The sequence below is a fragment of the Lepisma saccharinum genome, chromosome 1 (genome assembly GCF_977018435.1).
Source record: "Lepisma saccharinum chromosome 1, izLepSacc3.1, whole genome shotgun sequence".
Classification (NCBI taxonomy): domain Eukaryota; kingdom Metazoa; phylum Arthropoda; class Insecta; order Zygentoma; family Lepismatidae; genus Lepisma; species Lepisma saccharinum.
In genome coordinates, this window is record NC_139229.1 from 168633082 (window position 1) to 168652643 (window position 19562).

Sequence of the window (19562 nt, forward strand, 5' to 3'; positions counted from 1 at the left end):
AATTACTATGAATTGAATTGAATTGAATTGAATTAACTTTATTGCTGGGCGAGGTTCAGCTGTTGCTGGTCTACCACCTGTACATCCAGAATCCATTTACAAATTCGTCAGGTACAAAAATGAATAAACAGACTAACTTAGCTCAACAATATTATATTTAGAAGCATCAAGAAAGTAGACGTCAAAACAACAACAAAAAATGCTCCGGATATACCATGCATTGGAAATGTGTTTTTGGAATATCTTATACATCCATATCTTTCACTTCCATAGTTCATAATTATTTTCAAATAGCTTCTTCCAACTCAAATGTTCTGTTTACTCTACCAAATCATTTGAAGATATATTACATGAGTTTCAAAATGATATAATGTACTGAAACATGGTGCAATGGTCCTTCATTCAACGTAACACAACATACAAGAAAACCAAAAAAATTGTAGGGTTTGCCACCCCTATCTTTCAAGACAAATCCCAATCAGGAATTTATGCACACACAAACCCGGTTACAAAAAATATTAATTATGTAAGTGCAGAAGACTTTTTCAAGGATCACACAAATCCCACACAAGGAGTTTCATAATTTTGTACATATAGTATTGTATTCCAGAACCCATAGAGATATTTCATTTATACCTAATGTACACATACTCATTATTTGCAAACCGTTAATCAAACTGCTTGGCGATTTGCAACGCTTGTTGAATGCTTTCGTTTCAAACAATATTAAAGTCTCCAACAGGAGCTGTGTTGTCCCACTTAACAATAAAACTAGCAAAAGTAGTCTTTGTCTTCAATATCGATTCCAAATGGCGGAGAAGCAGGTGTACGGATTCTTAAGCCTAGTGTCTTCCGCTCAGTTGACCTAATAATTGGATAGGTTGTATAGGTATGCAAACGGGTGTTAAATATTGTAGCGACTTCTTCTGTGGATGCATCCCAGTTTGGTTGGACCCCTTCAAATAAAAGTAGCTCTGTATGCCGTCCCATTTCTAAGGATGTATCTGGAAGAACTTGATCAAGTCGTTTTTGACAATCATCACTCAAACATTTGCTTGGGCTTGAAAAGTTAAAATCATTGAACATAAGACGTCCTAAAAAATGGGTACATTCATGCGCGGAAAGTGTTATCATGTCAGCCTTATTAATAGCAGTTCCTTCATATCCCGCCAAATTGTTGATGCAAAGCAGGATCCCATCTACTAAGGAGGCTCCACGCAAGTTCCTCAAGGGAGCAAACTTCTTAACACCGTATATCTTCAGATTAGCAATTTCTTTGCCAAAATCTGGAATGGGTGTGCTGCCCAGCTTTTTCATGGCTTCCTCAAATGCACTTATCATTGCTTTGCTACAGAGAGCATTCTGAATGTCCTTCTTTGTATATTCGGGCAATAACCACACTACTCCATCAACTCCGCAATCCATATTTGCATGAGTCACAAATGACTCTATACACTCATCAAAAAAGTTGGCCTTTGTTAATCTTTCAGCTTCTGGTAACTTATCCATGTCACCGCGAATAAGATATTTACGATATTGGAGTTCTACATCCATCTTAGTGTAGTGTATCATCACTTGAAGTGTGATTCGTTTGGTGATGTCATTGAAGTCCCCTCTCAAAAATTCAATCAACTTTTGTGTAGTGCTAGGCTCTAGCTCCAGGCGTTGCTCTAAAATATTGTGAATGACACAGTCACGGAAAAGAACCACATTAAAGTCCTTCATGGGGGCCACAGCCTCTTGTGGAGTACTCGGTGGTCTAGACTGTAGAAACTCTAGAATCCTGAAGTTGTCTTTCTTGTAGTTGGCAACTACGTCATCAAAAAAACCCATCTTGCCTAGGTTGGACCTGAGAAAGAAAAAATTATAAACTACTTCAGGAAAAACAGGCAGTATAATATGAAGATATCAATTTCACTGGTAGAAGGGGATTTATCTCCAAAACTAAAGTCTTACGATCTAAAATATGATACCTAAAAGTTATTGCAATGACAAAAACCATAGCACCATGTCTAAAATTTAGAATCTTAAATTTTAACAAAATGTCACTACACCACATCTAAATCACAGCCTTTCCCTTTTTCTGGCTAGTATAAGAAATTCAAAAATTACACAAATGAGAAATTGTAATTATGAAATTGAATATTTAAACTAATTAAAGATTATTCAAGTCTTTTAGTGATCGACATTTTTTTCAATGGTTCTTGAAATCTAACTTCCTTGCATTTTACATTATTTAACCCAGCTTCATTATTTGTATTAGATTTAGGTTTTACTATAATTTGTGATTTAACCTTTAAATTTAACATAAAACGCCCATAATTATCTCGGGGTGGTAAATTAACAACTCCTTTTTGATTATAGGATATATTATTGGCTTTTAAATATTTTACTACAGTTTTAGAATTAACTTTATATTTGTTGCAAAAAGAATTAATTGAATTATTTAAGAAATTATAAGATTTTAAAAGTTTAACAAATTCATCTGGAGTAATCGGTCTTGACATCTTTTATTTATGTATATTATTTTTTATATTTGTTAAAGTATGGTATTATTGTAAAGTAGTGTAATTCAGTATCGTATTGTAGTATTATAGTATAGTAATACTGTAAGGTATGGTATTGCAAAATAGTAAGGTAATACAGTAATATAGTAAGGTAAAGAAATCCCGTAATATAGTAAGGTAAAGAAATGTGGTAAGGTAAATATTCTAAAATAAAATATATATATAAATGGAAAAACAAATCAAATTATTTACCCCCAGTGAGAGTGAATTAATAGGTTTAGATAATTTAATAACCAATGTACCTGAATTACAAGAATTAATTGAAGAATCGGGTTATAATATTCAAACTATCAATAATGGTGTTAAAAACCTAAAACGTCTTCCAGATTCATATAAAGAAATGATAATAAAATTTTTTAAAGCATTGAGTAACACACATATTACTAAACAAATATATAAATACTCCAATTTTAGAAATCAAGAAATAATTGATAAATTATTAGCCCGAGAACAGGAATATAAAAAAATTATAACAAAACAAGCATCTAAACACAATGACGAAAGTGGTATAGACGAAATGAACAAAATGTTTAGTATGATGATAATAGAAACAAAAGACAATAAGAAGATAAGTAGATATATGAATAAAACTTTAAAAGATATAAAGTTTCAAGATGATTTTAAACCTATATTTGAGAAGAAAGGTATTAATGAATATTCTAAAAAAGAATTATTAGAAATGAAAACTAGTAAAAAAGGTCCAACATTTAAAGATATTGAAAAAATCCAAATAGTTAATATTCCTGAAGGGAAAAATATAATTAACGGTAAAGTTAAAAGATTTTTATAAAAAAATCTTATCAATGGGAAAATAAAATAAGAGATAATTTCTAAGATTTACATATATTACTTATTATCTAAGTTTATTTTATAGCATACATAAATAATTGTACAACAAAATGTCAAGGTATTTAATACAATTTTATTTGTAAACCTAATTTGCAATAAATTTCTAAATTGAAAAAATATTGGGTATAAATAAATGAATCAAGTTGACACAACACAGATCGCTGAATTTCAAAGAAGAGTGAAAGGTTTATACAGATCAGAAGATTCTGCAACCAATGAGTTTGAAAGAATTATGATTAGAAATATGAACGCACAATTTAAAGAACACGAGAATAAAATAATAACTTTAGCTAGATTAGGCGCGGTCAAGCTGCGGCTGCCCGCTTAGCACCTTCGGTGCGTTTTATTGAAAATATCTTTTCCGAAATAAATGGACAACCTTGATCCTTCAAGTAGTCTCGCTGCGCTTCGTTGTTCTGTTTGTTTACTATTTAAACATCCAGATGAATTTTACAACGGTAAATATGTTGATAGAAGATGTAAACAATGCAAAATACTTTCAAATTATGAACGTTTGTTATGTGAATGTGGAAGATATTATACCAAAACACACTATCAAAGACACTTAAAAACTAAATTGCATAATAAGGGGGTAGGTGTTTATTGAATATTTTTTTTTATAATAAATTGGTTGTCTTAAAATGGAAGAACGTTTAAATAAACTTAAACTACCAGAATTATATAACATTGCAAAACTTTTAAAAATACAATATATTACGAGATATAAAAAAGCTGATCTGATTATACAGATAATCAGGCAATATGAAAGAAGGAAAAGAGAAAAAGAAAACAAAAAAAATTAATGATTTATTTCCATTTGATCAAGACATAATAGCACCTCCAAAGAAAAAAGAATAAAACAAATAAAATGTGATGTTTGTGGTAAGTATATTAAAGAAACTAGGCTACAGCTTCATAAAGCTAAACATAATCCTGAACCTGATTTTATTTTAGTTGAAGTTGCTTTTAAAGGTAGGTTATTAACTTATCAACATAACAATAAAGAAGGAGATTCTGATTTGTTTTACTATATGGACTCAATTAAGAATAAAGCGAATAATCTTATTAAAAATGCTTTAGAAATTCATAAAAATATTAAAATTAATTTAGAGTTAGAATGTGATTTTAAAAATTTAGAACATGAAATGGTTCATAAGTTTCAACTACCTAATGTAATAATCAGATCGTTGGAAGAACTTAATAATTTCTGGGATACACAAAGAGATTTATTTATAGCCAGATGTGATGAATTAGAAGCGAAAGGCTCAGGCTGGGTTATAAGCAGAATAAACAATTTAAGAATTAATATTAATAAATATAAACCATTAAGTGGAAGTTCATATATAAAATTACCTGAATTGATAGAAGCTAAGCAAGCTTGTATTAATGTTAAAAATGTTGATAATGAGTGCTTTAAATATAGTGTGTTATCTTGTTTATAGGAACCAGTAAAAAATAAAGAAACGCCATCTAAATATAAAAACATTAATCATAACTTAGATTTTGATTGTGTAAAATATCCGGTTACTATTGATCAGATACCTAAATTTGAAGCAAAGAATAAAATTAATGTAACTGTATTTGGGTATGAAAATGGTAGCATATACCCATTATATCATAATAAAAAAGAAGAGTTTGAAAATAATATTGACCTGCTTTATTTTGGTAACAGCACCAAAAACCATTACTGTTGGATAAAAATTTAAGTTGTTTATTAAATAACCAATTAAAAATTAATAATAATAAAAAATATTTCTGCAGAAGATGTTTAAATTATAGTGCTAGAACTGAAGAAGCTGTTAAGAAACATCAAGTAATATGTAATAACAATGAAACCTGCTTGCCTGTTATGCCAAAATCTAAAATTGTAGAAAATGGAACAGAAATTAAACCTACAATATCATTTAAAAATTTTCAAAGAATGCTTAGACACCCATATGTAATTTACTGTGATTTTGAATCAATCTTAAAGCCAATTCAGACATGTGAACCAAACCCTAGTGAATCATATACCAATAAGATACAACTTCATATTCCTTGTAGTTATGGACTTTATGTAAAAAGCGTTTACGGAAACATAGAAAATCCTTTACACATACATAAGTGTGAAACTGCTGATAAATGCTTTATAAATAAGATAACTGAAAATGCAATAACAATACAAAAATTATTAAAGAAAAATGAAGATATGAAATTCACAAACAAAATAAAAATTAAACATTTAACAGCTACAGTATGTTATTTGTGTAATAATGAATTTACCAAAGATAATCCAAAAGTAAGAGATCATGATCATTTTACTGGAAAATACAGAGGGGCTGCTTGTAATAATTGTAATTTAAAATACAAACAACCACTTTTTATTCCAATTTTATTTCATAACTTGTCCTCATATGATTGCCATCTGTTTATAAAAAATCTGGGAGAGGAGGCCCCCGGAGGGCTAAGTCCAAAGGACGCTGGGTGGTCGTCTAAATCAAAACTAAAACTAATTCCAAATAATGAAGAAAAATATATCTCGTTTAGTAAAGTATTGAGGACAAATGAAGGTTTAATTGAACTAAGATTTATTGATTCTTTTAGATTTTTAGCCAGCAGTTTAGATAATCTCTCATCGAATTTAGTACCGGAACAGCTAAGAGAAATAATAAAATACTTTTCAAATGAAGAATTAAATATAATATTTAGGAAGCAAGATAATCGAACTATAAGAAAAGGAATTTATGCTTACGAATATATGGACAGCTTCGCTAAGTTTAATGATACAAAATTACCAGCAATTGAAAAATTTTATTCTAATTTAACCAAAGAAAATATTTCTTGGAGTGACTATGACCATGCTCAAAAAGTATGGAATAAATTAAAAATTAAAGATTTAGGCGAATGGCATGATTTATATTTGAAATTAGACGTTTTATTATTAGCAGATGTATTTGAAAATTTTAGAGACTTAGGATTAAATAGTTCATATGAGTTAGATCCTGTTTGGTACTATACAACACCAGCTTTAGCTTGGGATTGTATGCTTAAATATACCAAGGTTCAATTAGAACAATTAACTGATTATGAAATGTATCTGTTTTTCGAAAAAGGAATAAGAGGTGGAATAAGTCAGTGCTCCAATAGATATTCTAAAGCAGACACAAACACACAAATTCACTATAATGATATGAATAATTTATATGTTCACTCATTATCACAGAAATTACCACAAAACAATTTTAAATGGAGGACTGAAGAAGAATTAAATAATTTAGAAAAGTCACTAACAAGCAGCGCATGAAGTGCTAGCCCTACTGGGCGCTCTGCTGCGCATATTTTAAATTCTGATGATAAAACTGGTTATCTATTAGAAGTAGATTTATCTTTTCCAAAAGATCTTCAAAATAAGTTCAATGACCTTCCACTTGCACCCGAGAATGCAATACCCCCAGGTGGTAAAGTACCAAAGTTGCTATGTCACTTCTATGATAAAAAGAATTATGTTGTTCACTATAAAATATTAAAACTATATACAGAATTGGGAATGAAAATAACAAAAATTCACAGAGGAATTAAATTTACTCAATCTGATTTTATTGCCCCATATATTAAATTTAATACTGAACAGCGACAGAAAGCAAAAAATGACTTTGAAAAAGATTTTTGGAAATTAATGTCTAATAGTGTATTTGGTAAATCTATGCAGTCAGTTAGAAAACAACAAAATATTAAATTATACTGTGATGACAATAAAGTCCAGAAAGCAATAAATAAACCTAATTTTAAGTCTAGAACCATTTTTAGTAAATACTTGGTTGCAGTTCATAATTATAAAACATCAGTTAAATTTGATAAACCTATTTATATTGGGCAGGCTGTGCTAGATTTATCTAAAGCTCTAATGTATGATTTTTACTATAATATATTAAAGAATGAATTTGATACTGATATAAAATTATTATACGTAGACACCGACGCATACATATTTGAACTCAAAAATCACGATTATTATACTTTTATGAAAAATAATTCTGATTTATTTGATACGAGTGATTATCCTAAGGATAGCGAATTATATAGTGAAAAAAATAAAAAGTAATTGGAAAAATGAAAGACGAATTAAATGGCAAACCAATGTTAGAATTTATTGGGTTAAGGAGTAAAATGTATGCATATAGAACTGACAATAAGGTAGACAAACGATTGAAAGGAATTAAAAAAGCTGTATTAAAGAAAGAAATCCAATTTGAGGACTATAAAAATTGCTTATTCAATCAAAAAGAGTGCTTGCATAAACAGCATGTTATTAGGAGTCATAAACATGAAATTTATACAGAAGAGTTAAATAAGAAGTCACTCAGTTGGAAAGATGATAAAAGATCTCTAATTCCTGGTAGTACAGATACGCTGGCGCATGGACATGTGCTAGTACCACAGTAAGTCAATGACAATGCTAATGGTACATGATTATGAAGCGCTGGTACTTAGAGCGAATCACAATAATTAACATAATAGCTATAATACAGTATAATGTTGGACACGAGCTCACTAAAATGTTTTGTGATTTGAGAAAGGACCTAAATACATGGCTGTTCACTGTTTCAATAACCTTCCAAGTGACATAAAAATAATACAATCAGCTACCTCATATAAAAAGCATGTAAAAAAAATACCTATTAGATCATTGTTTTTATTCTGTTAAAGAGTACCTGACAATAAATTGCAAATTGTAACATCCTAAATGAACTCCTAGGACATGTATATGTATGTATTGATTTCTTATCTATTATATGTATGTAAATTACTGTAAACCTTGCAGCTAACAGCAAGAACAAGGAGAATCAACTATAATGTAATCAATGTTTTTTAAATGTTATGTATAATATCTTCACACTTGTACCTATTTGAAAATAATTATTAACTGTAATGTGCTGACATGTTCCATACCATGTGTGGAAAACAACCACTGTACAATGGTCAAAGGAATGAAATAAATCATATCATATCATATGATGTACTGTATGGTACCTATATTGTTGACAGTAATTTGTTCATTTTGTGTTGCTTGCTTTGTAGGGGGAGAGCCAAACAATGGCTAAGCATCAGTGTCATTTTTTTCTATATTTAAATGCTGGGCTAGGCTACTGTTTACTTAAACGCTCTTTTTGCTTGCTCTGTAACCCTCTGTAAGGTACCTTTTAATTTATTTCAATGGACCGTCAACAAAGACCCAAATATGTTGGCTTTGGTATTGGAAGACTACACAAAAGCAGAAGTTATAGAAGAAAGGGTGGTTCTCTCTCCTTCTATATAGACCTATTTGGTACTAGTTGACTATCCTTCGGACACATTTATTTATTTGTACAGAAGAGACTACTTACCGTAATAAGTTCCTGTAGCATTGTCGAACATCGGGAAGGTGTTTTGTGTGATGTTGCAATGTTTCATAGCTGAAATTCATGTTGTTCGTTGAAAATTAATTCTCCGACGGAGATAGCGTTTGGCGCGTACATCTGCGTATACCATGAAGTTCGTACACCTTCATACACCATCACCTTCATACACCGTCGTGACTATCATGACGTGTCGTGATTGTGTTTTGTTGGTATCCAGTGTTTCGAACTGCCTGCGTTTGCGACGAGAGTTAGAACTGTGGATCGAGGGTTTGGAGAATGACGTGTGGTGGGTGTGTTGTAAAGTTTGTGCCGGGTGTGGACAAACCATTGGGGCTAGCCCCACGAACCATTGGCGCGTGGATAGGTTAGTAGGGCCACGCAAAGGTTTCAATAGTGAAAAAGATAGCGCCACGAACCATTGGCGCGTGGATAGGTTAGTAGGGCCACGCAAAGGTTTCAATAGTGAAAAAGATAGCCCCACTAACCATTGGCACGTGGATAGGTTAGTAGGGCCACGCAAAGGTTTCAATAGTTAAAAAGATAGCCCCATGAACCATTGGCGCTAGCCCCACAAACCATTGGCGCTAGCCCCACGAACCATTGGCGCGTGGATAGGTTAGTAGGGCCACGCAAAGGTTTCAATAGTGAAAAAGATAGCCCCACGAACCATTGGCGCTAGCCCCACAAACCATTGGCGCGTGGATAGGTTAGTAGGGCCACGCAAGGGTTTCAATAGTGAAAAAGATAGCCCCACGAACCATTGGCGCGTGGATAGGTTAGTAGGGCCACGCAAAGGTTTCAATAGTTAAAAATTGGTTTCGAAAAACATATTCGTAACCCCACACACCATTCTCGGATAGTCCAACGAACCATTGGCGCTAGCCCCATGAACCATTGGTGCGTGGATAGGTTAGTTCAGTTAGGTTGGGATACATAGTTAAAATTTGGTGTCAGAACGCGAAAAATAAAGTTAAAAAGAAATAGATGTGATTAAGTTTGTCGACGGGCATTTCTTGGGTTCCGAAGGTTGAAACACTGCATAACAATTGAAAATCAAGAAAAAACAAGGCCGATGCGTCATTCCTACGCGTTATTATTTACGAAGGTGTCCGCGCCATGTTGTGTGTGAGGCAAATGGAAATGTAGGAGGAAGAAGTAGTCGTAAGGTGAAAAATTGCTCTTACTTTCATCAAAACAACGTCAATACACGTTCAGGAATGTTCCGCGAAGCAGATACGTAAGTTCGAATGTCAAAAATTTGGCAAAAGAGAAGCCGGACGCGCAATTATGTAGGAAGGTGTACTCGCGATATTGTGTCTCAGGCAAGGAAAAACACCTACCAGAAAGACGTTCTGGTAATGTGAAAAATTGCAATTAATTTCATCAAAACAACGTTAATACACCTTCAGGAATGTTCCGCGAAGCAGATACGTAAGTATCAATGTCAAAAATTGACGAAACCAAAAAAATAGAGGTGTCCGAAGGATAGTAAATTTTTACCAAGTCAGCATTATTTTCCTATAGCAAAAGACTACATCTGGGTACTGAACGAAAGACGTGTTGAAAAAGCTGGGGTACTCGTAAGCCTACTCTAAACAACGTCAATTTTTACCCTTATAAGTTAGTATGTATTAATTATTAAGTTAATACGCAATACGCTTTATGAGTTTAATAATTTAGACCACTAAAATGTTAACAGATAAAAGAAATAAAAACAAACTTACTATTTTACAGTACTTTAAGCTCAACAACAGTGAAGCAAAAAGCAAACTAGCTGAACTGGCTGTTGCTGCTTGCTAGCTTGGTTTCTTTAATGGCCTTCACCTGTGAACTGGCTGTTTCAGTCTTATGGGAGATTGGTTGACCGTAGTTAGTATTCTGTGTTGCTTGCTTGGTTTCATTAATGGCCCTCACCTGTTTTGGTGACTTTTGGCCAAGTTCAGACTCTCACTTTTCTTTTACGTTTTCTTTCTTTCTTTCTTTTTTTTTAGATCTAAATTGTGTGTTGGGTAGTTCTGTTAGTTGATTCTAGACGATCACACAGTTTGGGAATGTTAGTATAGTTAAACATTTACTATTCTTCACTCCTTCGAGGCACACCGAGGAGTCTTCTTACTGGGTATCTTGTGCCCTGGTAGGGATAAAAAAAAAATGTAGACAAATTATATACACAGGGTTACATTTTATTACCTAGATGTCAGGGTTGGCAAAATTTGTGTTTTTTTTAAAAAGAACAAAACAAACTGTTTTTTTTGTTTAAAACATGTTTTTTTTGTTTTAAACATAGTTTTAAACATGAGTTTAAAAAACATGTTTTAAACATGTGTTTTAAACAAAAGAAAGTCAACTTTTCCCAGTAAATTATAGTTAAAGTCGTTAAAGAAAACATTAGGGGTGTGTGGAATCCCGAAGAGTCGGGACCGGGATCTGGAAAAAAAAATCCCGACTTTTCGGGTTCCCGAGCAGTTAGTTTTTGTACCAGAAGTGCAAAACAAGTACTTAAGATGAAAATTACGTGTAGAATTCGAGATTTTTAGAGCTTCGGGAAATTTCGATCATTTCCCGTCCCGAAAATTTCCTGACTTTGTCGGGAAATGGCGAATATTTCCCGTCCCGAATGTCGGGATTTAAAAAAAAATTCCTGTCCCGATCCCGTCCCAACCAAAAACATTCTGTCTCGCACACCTATAGAAAAAATACTTATTTTTTTGAAACTATATTACTGAAGTACACTGGCTGCAAAGACAGTTTATATCCCTTTGGAGATAAGGTTTACCATACTGCAGGGAAAAGGTGTGCGGGACAGAATTTTTTGGGTCGGGAAGGGAAATTCTTTAAATCCCGACATTCGGGATGCGAAATGTTCGAAATTTCCCGAAGCTCTTGTAATCTCGAATTCTACCCGTAATTTTCATCTTAAGTGTTCGTTTTTGCACTTCTGGTACAAAAACTAACAATTTCCGATACGTTCCAGACATACATTTACATTGAAGAAAATGTCCAGAATAGACGACTTTTTAAAATGACCATTCTGTATTTCCCTACTGCTTGGGACCCCGAAAAGTGGGGATTGGGACGGGAATTTCTTTTCCCGATCCCGGTGCCGACTCTTCGGGATCCCGCACACCTCTACTGAGGGACAAAAGTAGGGGGTAATAGCCCCCATTTTCCGCCACTGCTGAAGTAGATTAGGATTCACATTCATCTAAATTTCAAGAAACTAAATATTATAGAATTACTATTTTCGTCGTGGAAAAATCAGTGTGAAATATTTCCTGCTGCCTGAACAGTTTATATAGGAGAAAACAACCTGCAGTGTCATAATAGATTCTCCAGATCAATTTATATATCCAAAGTACAAAATTGTGTTACCAAAAGTAAGCGTCTGCGCTTTATTCAGTTATACAAACGAATGAATCCTATCGCAAGAGAAAAAAAATTCACATCATCAAAATCACGCATTGTGTATTCATATACTTCCACCAGTCTCAAACTTACAGGACGGTACGAAACAAAGAACTGAGAAGTTTCCATTTCTACAGTAAAGTACGGGCCCTTCTTGTCGGAAAACAGTTTTTCTACCTTGTGCATACATAGCTAGCCTGCCTAACCAACGTAGCCCGTGATGTCAGAACATAAGTTTGGTCACGTGTTGTGCGATAAGTGAGACCCGTAAAAAATATCACAGACTATAAAATATCAAGTACCAAAATGTGTTTTAAACACTTCTAAAAAAAACATGTTTAAAACACATTGTTTTAAACGTTTAAAACATTTGTAAAAAAAACAAAGCCGTGTGTTTTAAACGTTTAAAACAAAGTGTTTTAAACACTTTTGTTTTAAACATGCCAACCCTGCTAGATGTCCATGTTGTTGTGTTTTTTTTTGTTTTTTTTTTCCTTATTATATAGTGATTTGGGATTTCTTTATAAACTTACTAATGTTGTTTAGTATGTGTGGGTTTTGTGTAAAAATAAGTGTATTTAGTTCCGTGGGTGTTGGAATTTTCAGTTGAGTTAATCTTGCAATGAGTATGTCTCTTTCGTGTTGATGAAAGATGCATTCAAACATCATGTGTTCTATGGATCCAATTGCCTCTCCAGTATTCTGTGTTTCTACTGTTCCTCGCGAACCGGCTGAAGTCAAATTCGTGTCCATATTCACGAACCTTTTTTTCTACTAAATTTTATTTCGAGAATGTGAGTAGAATACGTGTAATATTTACAAATAGTACCAGCAATGTACGTATTCTACAACTCTTTCATTTACACAATATTTAGTTTCTAATTTGGATAAGTAGCTTCATCCGGCCGACAAATCTGCTTAATTCTTGTCATTAGAATATTATTTTGGGGATGCGGTAAGTGTTGCCTATTGTAGTTAATGAAATCGTAATTTAACATTGTATGAAATCACTGCGTAATACGTATCAAAGCTTTTTTTCAAATAGTGATAAAGAAGTATCGCAATTGCGTATCATTTGTTGTTTAAAATAAAATAAAAAAATCAGGAATTTTAATGAAATGGTAATAATATTATATACTGTTCTGTAAGGGCCAAGTTCCGTGTGTATAACTTAATCTGTGATGTTATGCTTCTACAATAACTTATTTTTTAATTCCTCTCGTATTTACTTGCTTGAGTGGTTTAGGTGGACCAGGTTTGGTTCTCTTACTTTTATAATTATACACGCGCGCGGAAATAATCAGATAATTAAACCTAATGATCCTAACCTACTTATGTTATGATTCCGGTAATTATTTTGTTAGTGAAAATAGCTCTACATGCTATTCTCACCACCTGGTGAAAATAGTCACAGCCTCTTTTTATTTGTATGAAGCTAATGCTTAAGGATCATTTGAGGTAAATGCAACTTTGTATTGAAAGCAGCATATTTTCAGTTACTATTACCCTATTTTCACCAAGTGGTCAACCTCGTTGCCTATTTGTGCTAAACCTAAACTCATGATTCCTCACAATGTGGAAATTATTTTATTTTATAAAACATTTATGTTCTCTTGTAAGATTTTGTTTTGCATTGCTTGTTAGGTTCTATGTCTCAAAAAATAATCATCTATACCATGTGATATCACTGCTCTCTCTAAAAAGTGGTAATAATAATCAATAATCAGCATTTTTAATTTGTGTTAAGCTCTGTGGTTAGTTGAGTGATTTAACTTGCAAAAATTGACAATGTGTGAAATATAATAGCATCTGTACTTAATAATAAAGGTACCAGTGGTACCAGTTTCATAGATCGGAGACACATTAAAATCAGATATTTTGTGTTTTGCATGGTTCGTACTTACCAATTGTGTATTGCGGAACATAGTTCAAGGTGCCATTATGCTTTTTACATGAAAACAAACACTTTTCTACTGAAAAAACGCATTTGTCTAACTGCTACTGAATGCACGTAACGGTGCGATATCGCTTCCTTTCTGAATGATATCGCTTCTTTTGTTTTCGAATATCCATGTTTTCCAACCTTCTTTACCGAAAAATACCTACTATCGTTTCGTCACGTGTGCAAATTGTGCATTATGCACGGGAAGCTGACGGACAGCCCCACGAACCATTCCGATAAGATTAGGTTTGGTTAGGTTAGGCAAGCATAGTTAAAAAAAGGGGGGTTGGAAACACTGACATGATTTCCTGGTCAAATAGATACCACGATGAAAGAAAATACCTCGACTAACGTTGGAAACCTTAGACAAACTCATTTCCGTAAGTAGTTTCTTCTGTAAAAATGAAGAAATGTGTCTCCGATGTATGAAACTGGTACCATAATAAAAAATAAAAAAACTGGTAAAAATAACTTGTTCTGCTAGTCTCAACACCTCATGAATGTAGTTGCACATTTTTTTTTATTTTGAGAATAATTACTGAAAATCATGGTTCCCATTGTGTGATTTTTTTTAGAAGCTATACAAGAGAATGAAATGGTGCTTTCAGTACTGCAAACAACTGTGGGAATAACTTTGCAGTTCGGAGAAACCTTTGTGTGGAAAAAAAAAACACTTCATTTCCACAATTTATCTATTTTAAGATGAACATTTTTGTGTTCAGTAACATGCATGTATCATGGTACACACAGTACAGTAGTTACTGATATAACAGATTAATCAAGTCCAGTGAAATGTATGAAAGTAAGTAGTCTCTGCTGCACACTGTTTATGCTGTACTTCATTAAATACTAGTTGCTCATGTTTTTAAAACTATGCGTAATAACTACAGAAAGGAGGCATGGAGTAGCAAGGTCCAATATGAATTTTTAATTTTTGTAATGGTGCTCGTATGTCCTTAGGATAAATCAGCCAAAGTTGATAATGAAGTCACTCATTTCTGAGTACATTAAGTACATTATTTTTGTTTGCCATAGCTTCGATCAACTTTATTTTTTCAAAGTGTACTCTCATTTACGTATGTGGTGATCACTCTAGCATGTTTCCTACTGAATAGTTAGTGTCACCAGGGAAACTATGTTACCCATTGGGCAGTTCCCACTACATTTTTTTAATAGTATTTGAACATGAAAATGCAAGAAAATTAATCCCACTTTACATCACTGTAGAGCATATATTTAATTTCTAGGAATTATCCACCTGTGTGCATGTTTTATGCACACATCAAGATAGAAGAGATACAGATGCAAAGTCCGGTATGGGACTTGGACGTGGGAAGTGTAATAAAAATAGCACTTCTCTGTTTAAGTCTCGTATCAGCTGGCACAAAGTTCATCGTGGAGGGAAATAATTCACCATTTATTTCTTCATTCATGTTCAGCTATTTAGTAAATGATGAGTATTTGGTTTTTAAATAAGCTGTTTTATGTAAGAGATATTGTAGATATTATTTTTGTTAATATTTTCTGTTTGTTTTTTTTAAATAGTATAGTAGGTGCTGCTGCACTTGCTACAATAAGGTATGAAATTTCACTTCAACTTAATGGGCAGTGTCATGACAGTAAATTTGTGTTAAAGGCTGAACCTTTTCATAGCATTCAACCTAGTACTTTTTATTTATTTGATTTTTGAGAAAACTTCCTAGCATTCTCTTGGTAATTATTATATTTTTTTCTGTGCAGACTAACCTATTTCTAATCAGTGCCATAAGCATGGGCGTCCGCAGGATTTTTTCCAGGGAGGGGCAAGTAAGGCAATTTTTTTCCAGGGGGCAAAGGAGGCATATTTTCCCCCATAATAGTGATGTCCCTTCAAAAAACACTGCTTCAGTCTGATATTATTATGTTCCTTCAACGCCCTTATAATAATTAACATAAATTACTGACTGAAATGAATTTATGTGCGACATATATATACCATTTGTCGGACATTCATTTTCCGGGGGGGGGGGGCGAGGCCCCCCCTTCCGAACGTCCATGGCCATAAGGTATGTGAACTGATCCCTGACAGTATTGAAATTTTTATTATCGAATGGAGCATAGTTGCTGTATGCAGTCATACAGCCGTTTCCGTTTTAATATGTGGCAAACAAAATATTTTTCATTGATTGGTGTAAAATCTTGCAATACAATATTGTATAGCCGAAGGATCAACCAGGATTTTTTTTTTTTTTTGCAAATATGGATTAGCATGACATAAATCGTTCTGAATTCTTGTATACTTATTTCATTCCATTTCTCCACCAAGAAAAAAAGTCACCTATTTTAAGACGGTCATTTTCGTATGATGAAGAATGTTTTTAAAAATTCCTTTAGAGGAAATTATATATTTCCGCTCAAAGTAATAGTGCAATTTCAGGAAGTTTTGGTAATAGAACGTTTTCCATATAATCTTCATATACTTTTATTTTTGTGATAGAAATCAATTTTAATGCGAAAAGTTTGCAATGAAACGAAAGCATTGCATATAATTAATTTCCGCCCCTTTCTAACTACGTTCAGTCAATTTGCACGTATAATTTATTATACACGCAAATCGCCTGAACGCAGTTAGAAACCATTCGGATAGCGAATGGTACGGCACACGATAATGTTTTGTCGTTTGGAGCAATCTGCGCGTGCTTGCGCATAGCGTTCGTCATCTGTTTTCCCCCGATGGTGCTGCCGTCGGTGGTCGCGAGGAAACGACCTTCCAGTGCTGCCATACTGTCAACCATTTTTAACCCGCAGCTGTAATATCTTGTAGTAGTATGTCTATGCTGAAAACAGCTGATCTGTGTTGCCAACACACAAAAATATTAAATCCTAATCCTACCACTCTGTCACAAAATCTAAATTTTCACCTTTTGTATATTGTATTATGGTGTTAATAAGAACTTCCCTTATTTTTAAAAAACAGACGAATGTTACGGAAATAATTTAAAAATTTAAAAAGTAATAGCAACTAACATCAAAATTAACGAAACGGCAACATTGGATTTTAGCGTTGATGCAAGCGGCAAGCGCCATAATGAAATTATTCTTTATTGAAACAACGTTCTGAAGAAATATCGCTTTTTTCGATTTTCGTAATTTAAGTTTTATGTTATAATCGTTGTTATCGTTTTTACGTTATTTTCGTTTTACTCGATTTTCGTTATTTTTAGTTTTTTATCGTTTTGACAGTTGGCAACTATGCTTGGAGAAGATGGCTGCCTTTTTGTTTACGCTGTCAGAAATGATCGTGGTTGTTTTTTAGGTTACAAATAAATATTTAAGTAATGTACAGAATAGAATTTTATTTCACACGGTAAGGGAAGGTATAAATTATACAGTTTTATTCACGGGTTAGTTACATTTTCCTTGTTTATAAAAACATTTGCTCACAGAGGTGAGAGAGATTGAAGTTGTGTCGGCCTTATCTGCGTTTTGCCGTTTGCAAACACTTGAGCTGGGATAAAAATTTTCCTTGTGATTCATAACACAGTTACAAATCATATCACCATCAAGCCCAAAGTTCATGTGGCATATCTGTGCCACTTTTAACGAAAGTTCTGTTTTTGTTCTGGGAAAAGAACGAATGCATTAAATATAGATGGTAGTTTCGCATGTAAATCACTAAATGATAAGCCACACTGTAACAATTTTGGATAATATTGTACATCGTGAAAAAACTTTCTCAATTTTCTTACTTGTCTCAAACTTATTCCAATGTTTCTTAATTCAAACCACTGCTTCCAGCTGTGTTTCACTTTTCGTTCGCTCTTTAGAATTTTAAAGCGATTAAAAATATTATCGAGAATATATCCTAAATTAAACGCTTGATGGGCTGAGTTGCTGTTGGCCTTAATAAATGCATTTGAGGCTCTGCGACAATTTTCTATGGCTTCATTTAACAGTAGATTATCGGGTACTATATAGGTGTTTGAAACATCACTATGGTACTGCATCAATCCTTTGGTTAAATTTTCCAATAATTCCCGTAGGCTGTTGCTTAGGTCTCGTTCCTTCTGGTCTTCCGTTTTAAGTTTTTTGTAAATACTTTTCACTTTTTGTTTTGATAATTTCCACGAACTTTCTTCTACAGGTATCACTTGCCCCACTCTTACACATTCAGTAATATATGCCTCAATAGTTGCATTAAATGTAACAATCTCAGCAGCCATAATGTAAAATTGAGTGAAGTGCTGTATGGTATTGTCACAAATTGATCTAATCAGGCTTGTGATTCATGAGGAAAAGGCGTTGGGTGTTGATAAACTGGTGAATAATATACAGAGTGATCACAAAGTCCCATTACCCCCTATCGCGTGTCCACATCATCATAGATGGTTGCATTGTATTAATGTGAGATCATGGCAGAGGACAACTCGGAGGTAGTGTGACTATTCGTTATGATTTAGTCATTAGTGTCTGTGTGTACACCATCATTTTCATAACAGAGTATGATTCTCCGCCATGTACGATGGCAAATTCTCCTCTACTTGGACTCATCAGCCATGATTTAGATGTAGATCGTGCAACAATAAGAAACAACAATTCATTAACATCTATGTAATACATAGGGGGTAATGGGACTTTGTGCTCACTAACATGTATGTAATACATAGGGGGTAATGGGACTTTGTGATCACTCTGTAGATTTACAAGTATATTAAAGTTAGGTGTATTAAGTAAGAAAGATTCATGGAAATAGATTAAGATGCTCATTTGGGGAAGTAGCCCCAAATAATTAAATAAATCAATCTAAAGGGATGATTTTTTTATATTTTGACTAGTAAAAAGGGTAAAATTTATTAATTGTATAGGTACCTGTTTTTTTTTTGTTTGTTTTTTTAATTTAGCCCTAAATCAGAAAGTACCAATATATTTTAAGGAATTCACAAGGGTCTCTGTTTTATTATATTATTTCCTAACTTTTTGTATGGCTTGAAAATAGGTAGTTTTGGAAAGTTTACCCTAAAAATCATATCTTTTTGTAATAAATGTGCCCTTAATTGAATTGCCCTAATGTTTTTTACAAATTTAAAGCGATGCGGTAGGATTTGAAAGCATGTGTTAAATTTTGGGGGCGTGGTACTGTTTTTTGTTAGCTCTTAATTGGGGGTGCGCCAGGAATAAATTGACAGTTTAAGGGGATGTATTCTTTAGTAAAATGTGTTAAAATTTGGTGGATGGGTGGTTGTTTTTGATGGTTTTTGGGTGAGAAGGTGCTATTTAAATTTAGGTGAGCTCGTGTTTTTTTTATAAGGTTAAGGGTATTATTTTTAGTTAAATGTGCAAAAATTTGGTGGGTGGGTTATTGTTTTTGATGGTTTTTGGGATTAAATTGTCCCTTAATTTTAGGTGAGCTCGTAGTAACATTTACTATACTACTCCCAAATT

At 33.2% G+C, this 19562-nt stretch overlaps 1 protein-coding gene across 1 annotated transcript; it reads right to left on the reverse strand.

Annotated features, from left to right (window-relative positions):
• Nucleotides 1-155: 155 nt before the first annotated feature.
• LOC145989984 (uncharacterized) lies at nt 156-10592 on the reverse strand. The gene is made up of 2 exons (XM_083125546.1): nt 10519-10592; nt 156-1849 (listed from the first exon to the last, which is right to left on the reverse strand). The coding sequence occupies exon 2, from the start codon at nt 1831-1833 to the stop codon at nt 772-774; it is 1062 nt and encodes a 353-aa protein (XP_082981672.1). The 5' UTR covers nt 1834-1849; nt 10519-10592; the 3' UTR covers nt 156-771.
• Between the last annotated feature and the right edge of the window lie 8970 nt (nt 10593-19562).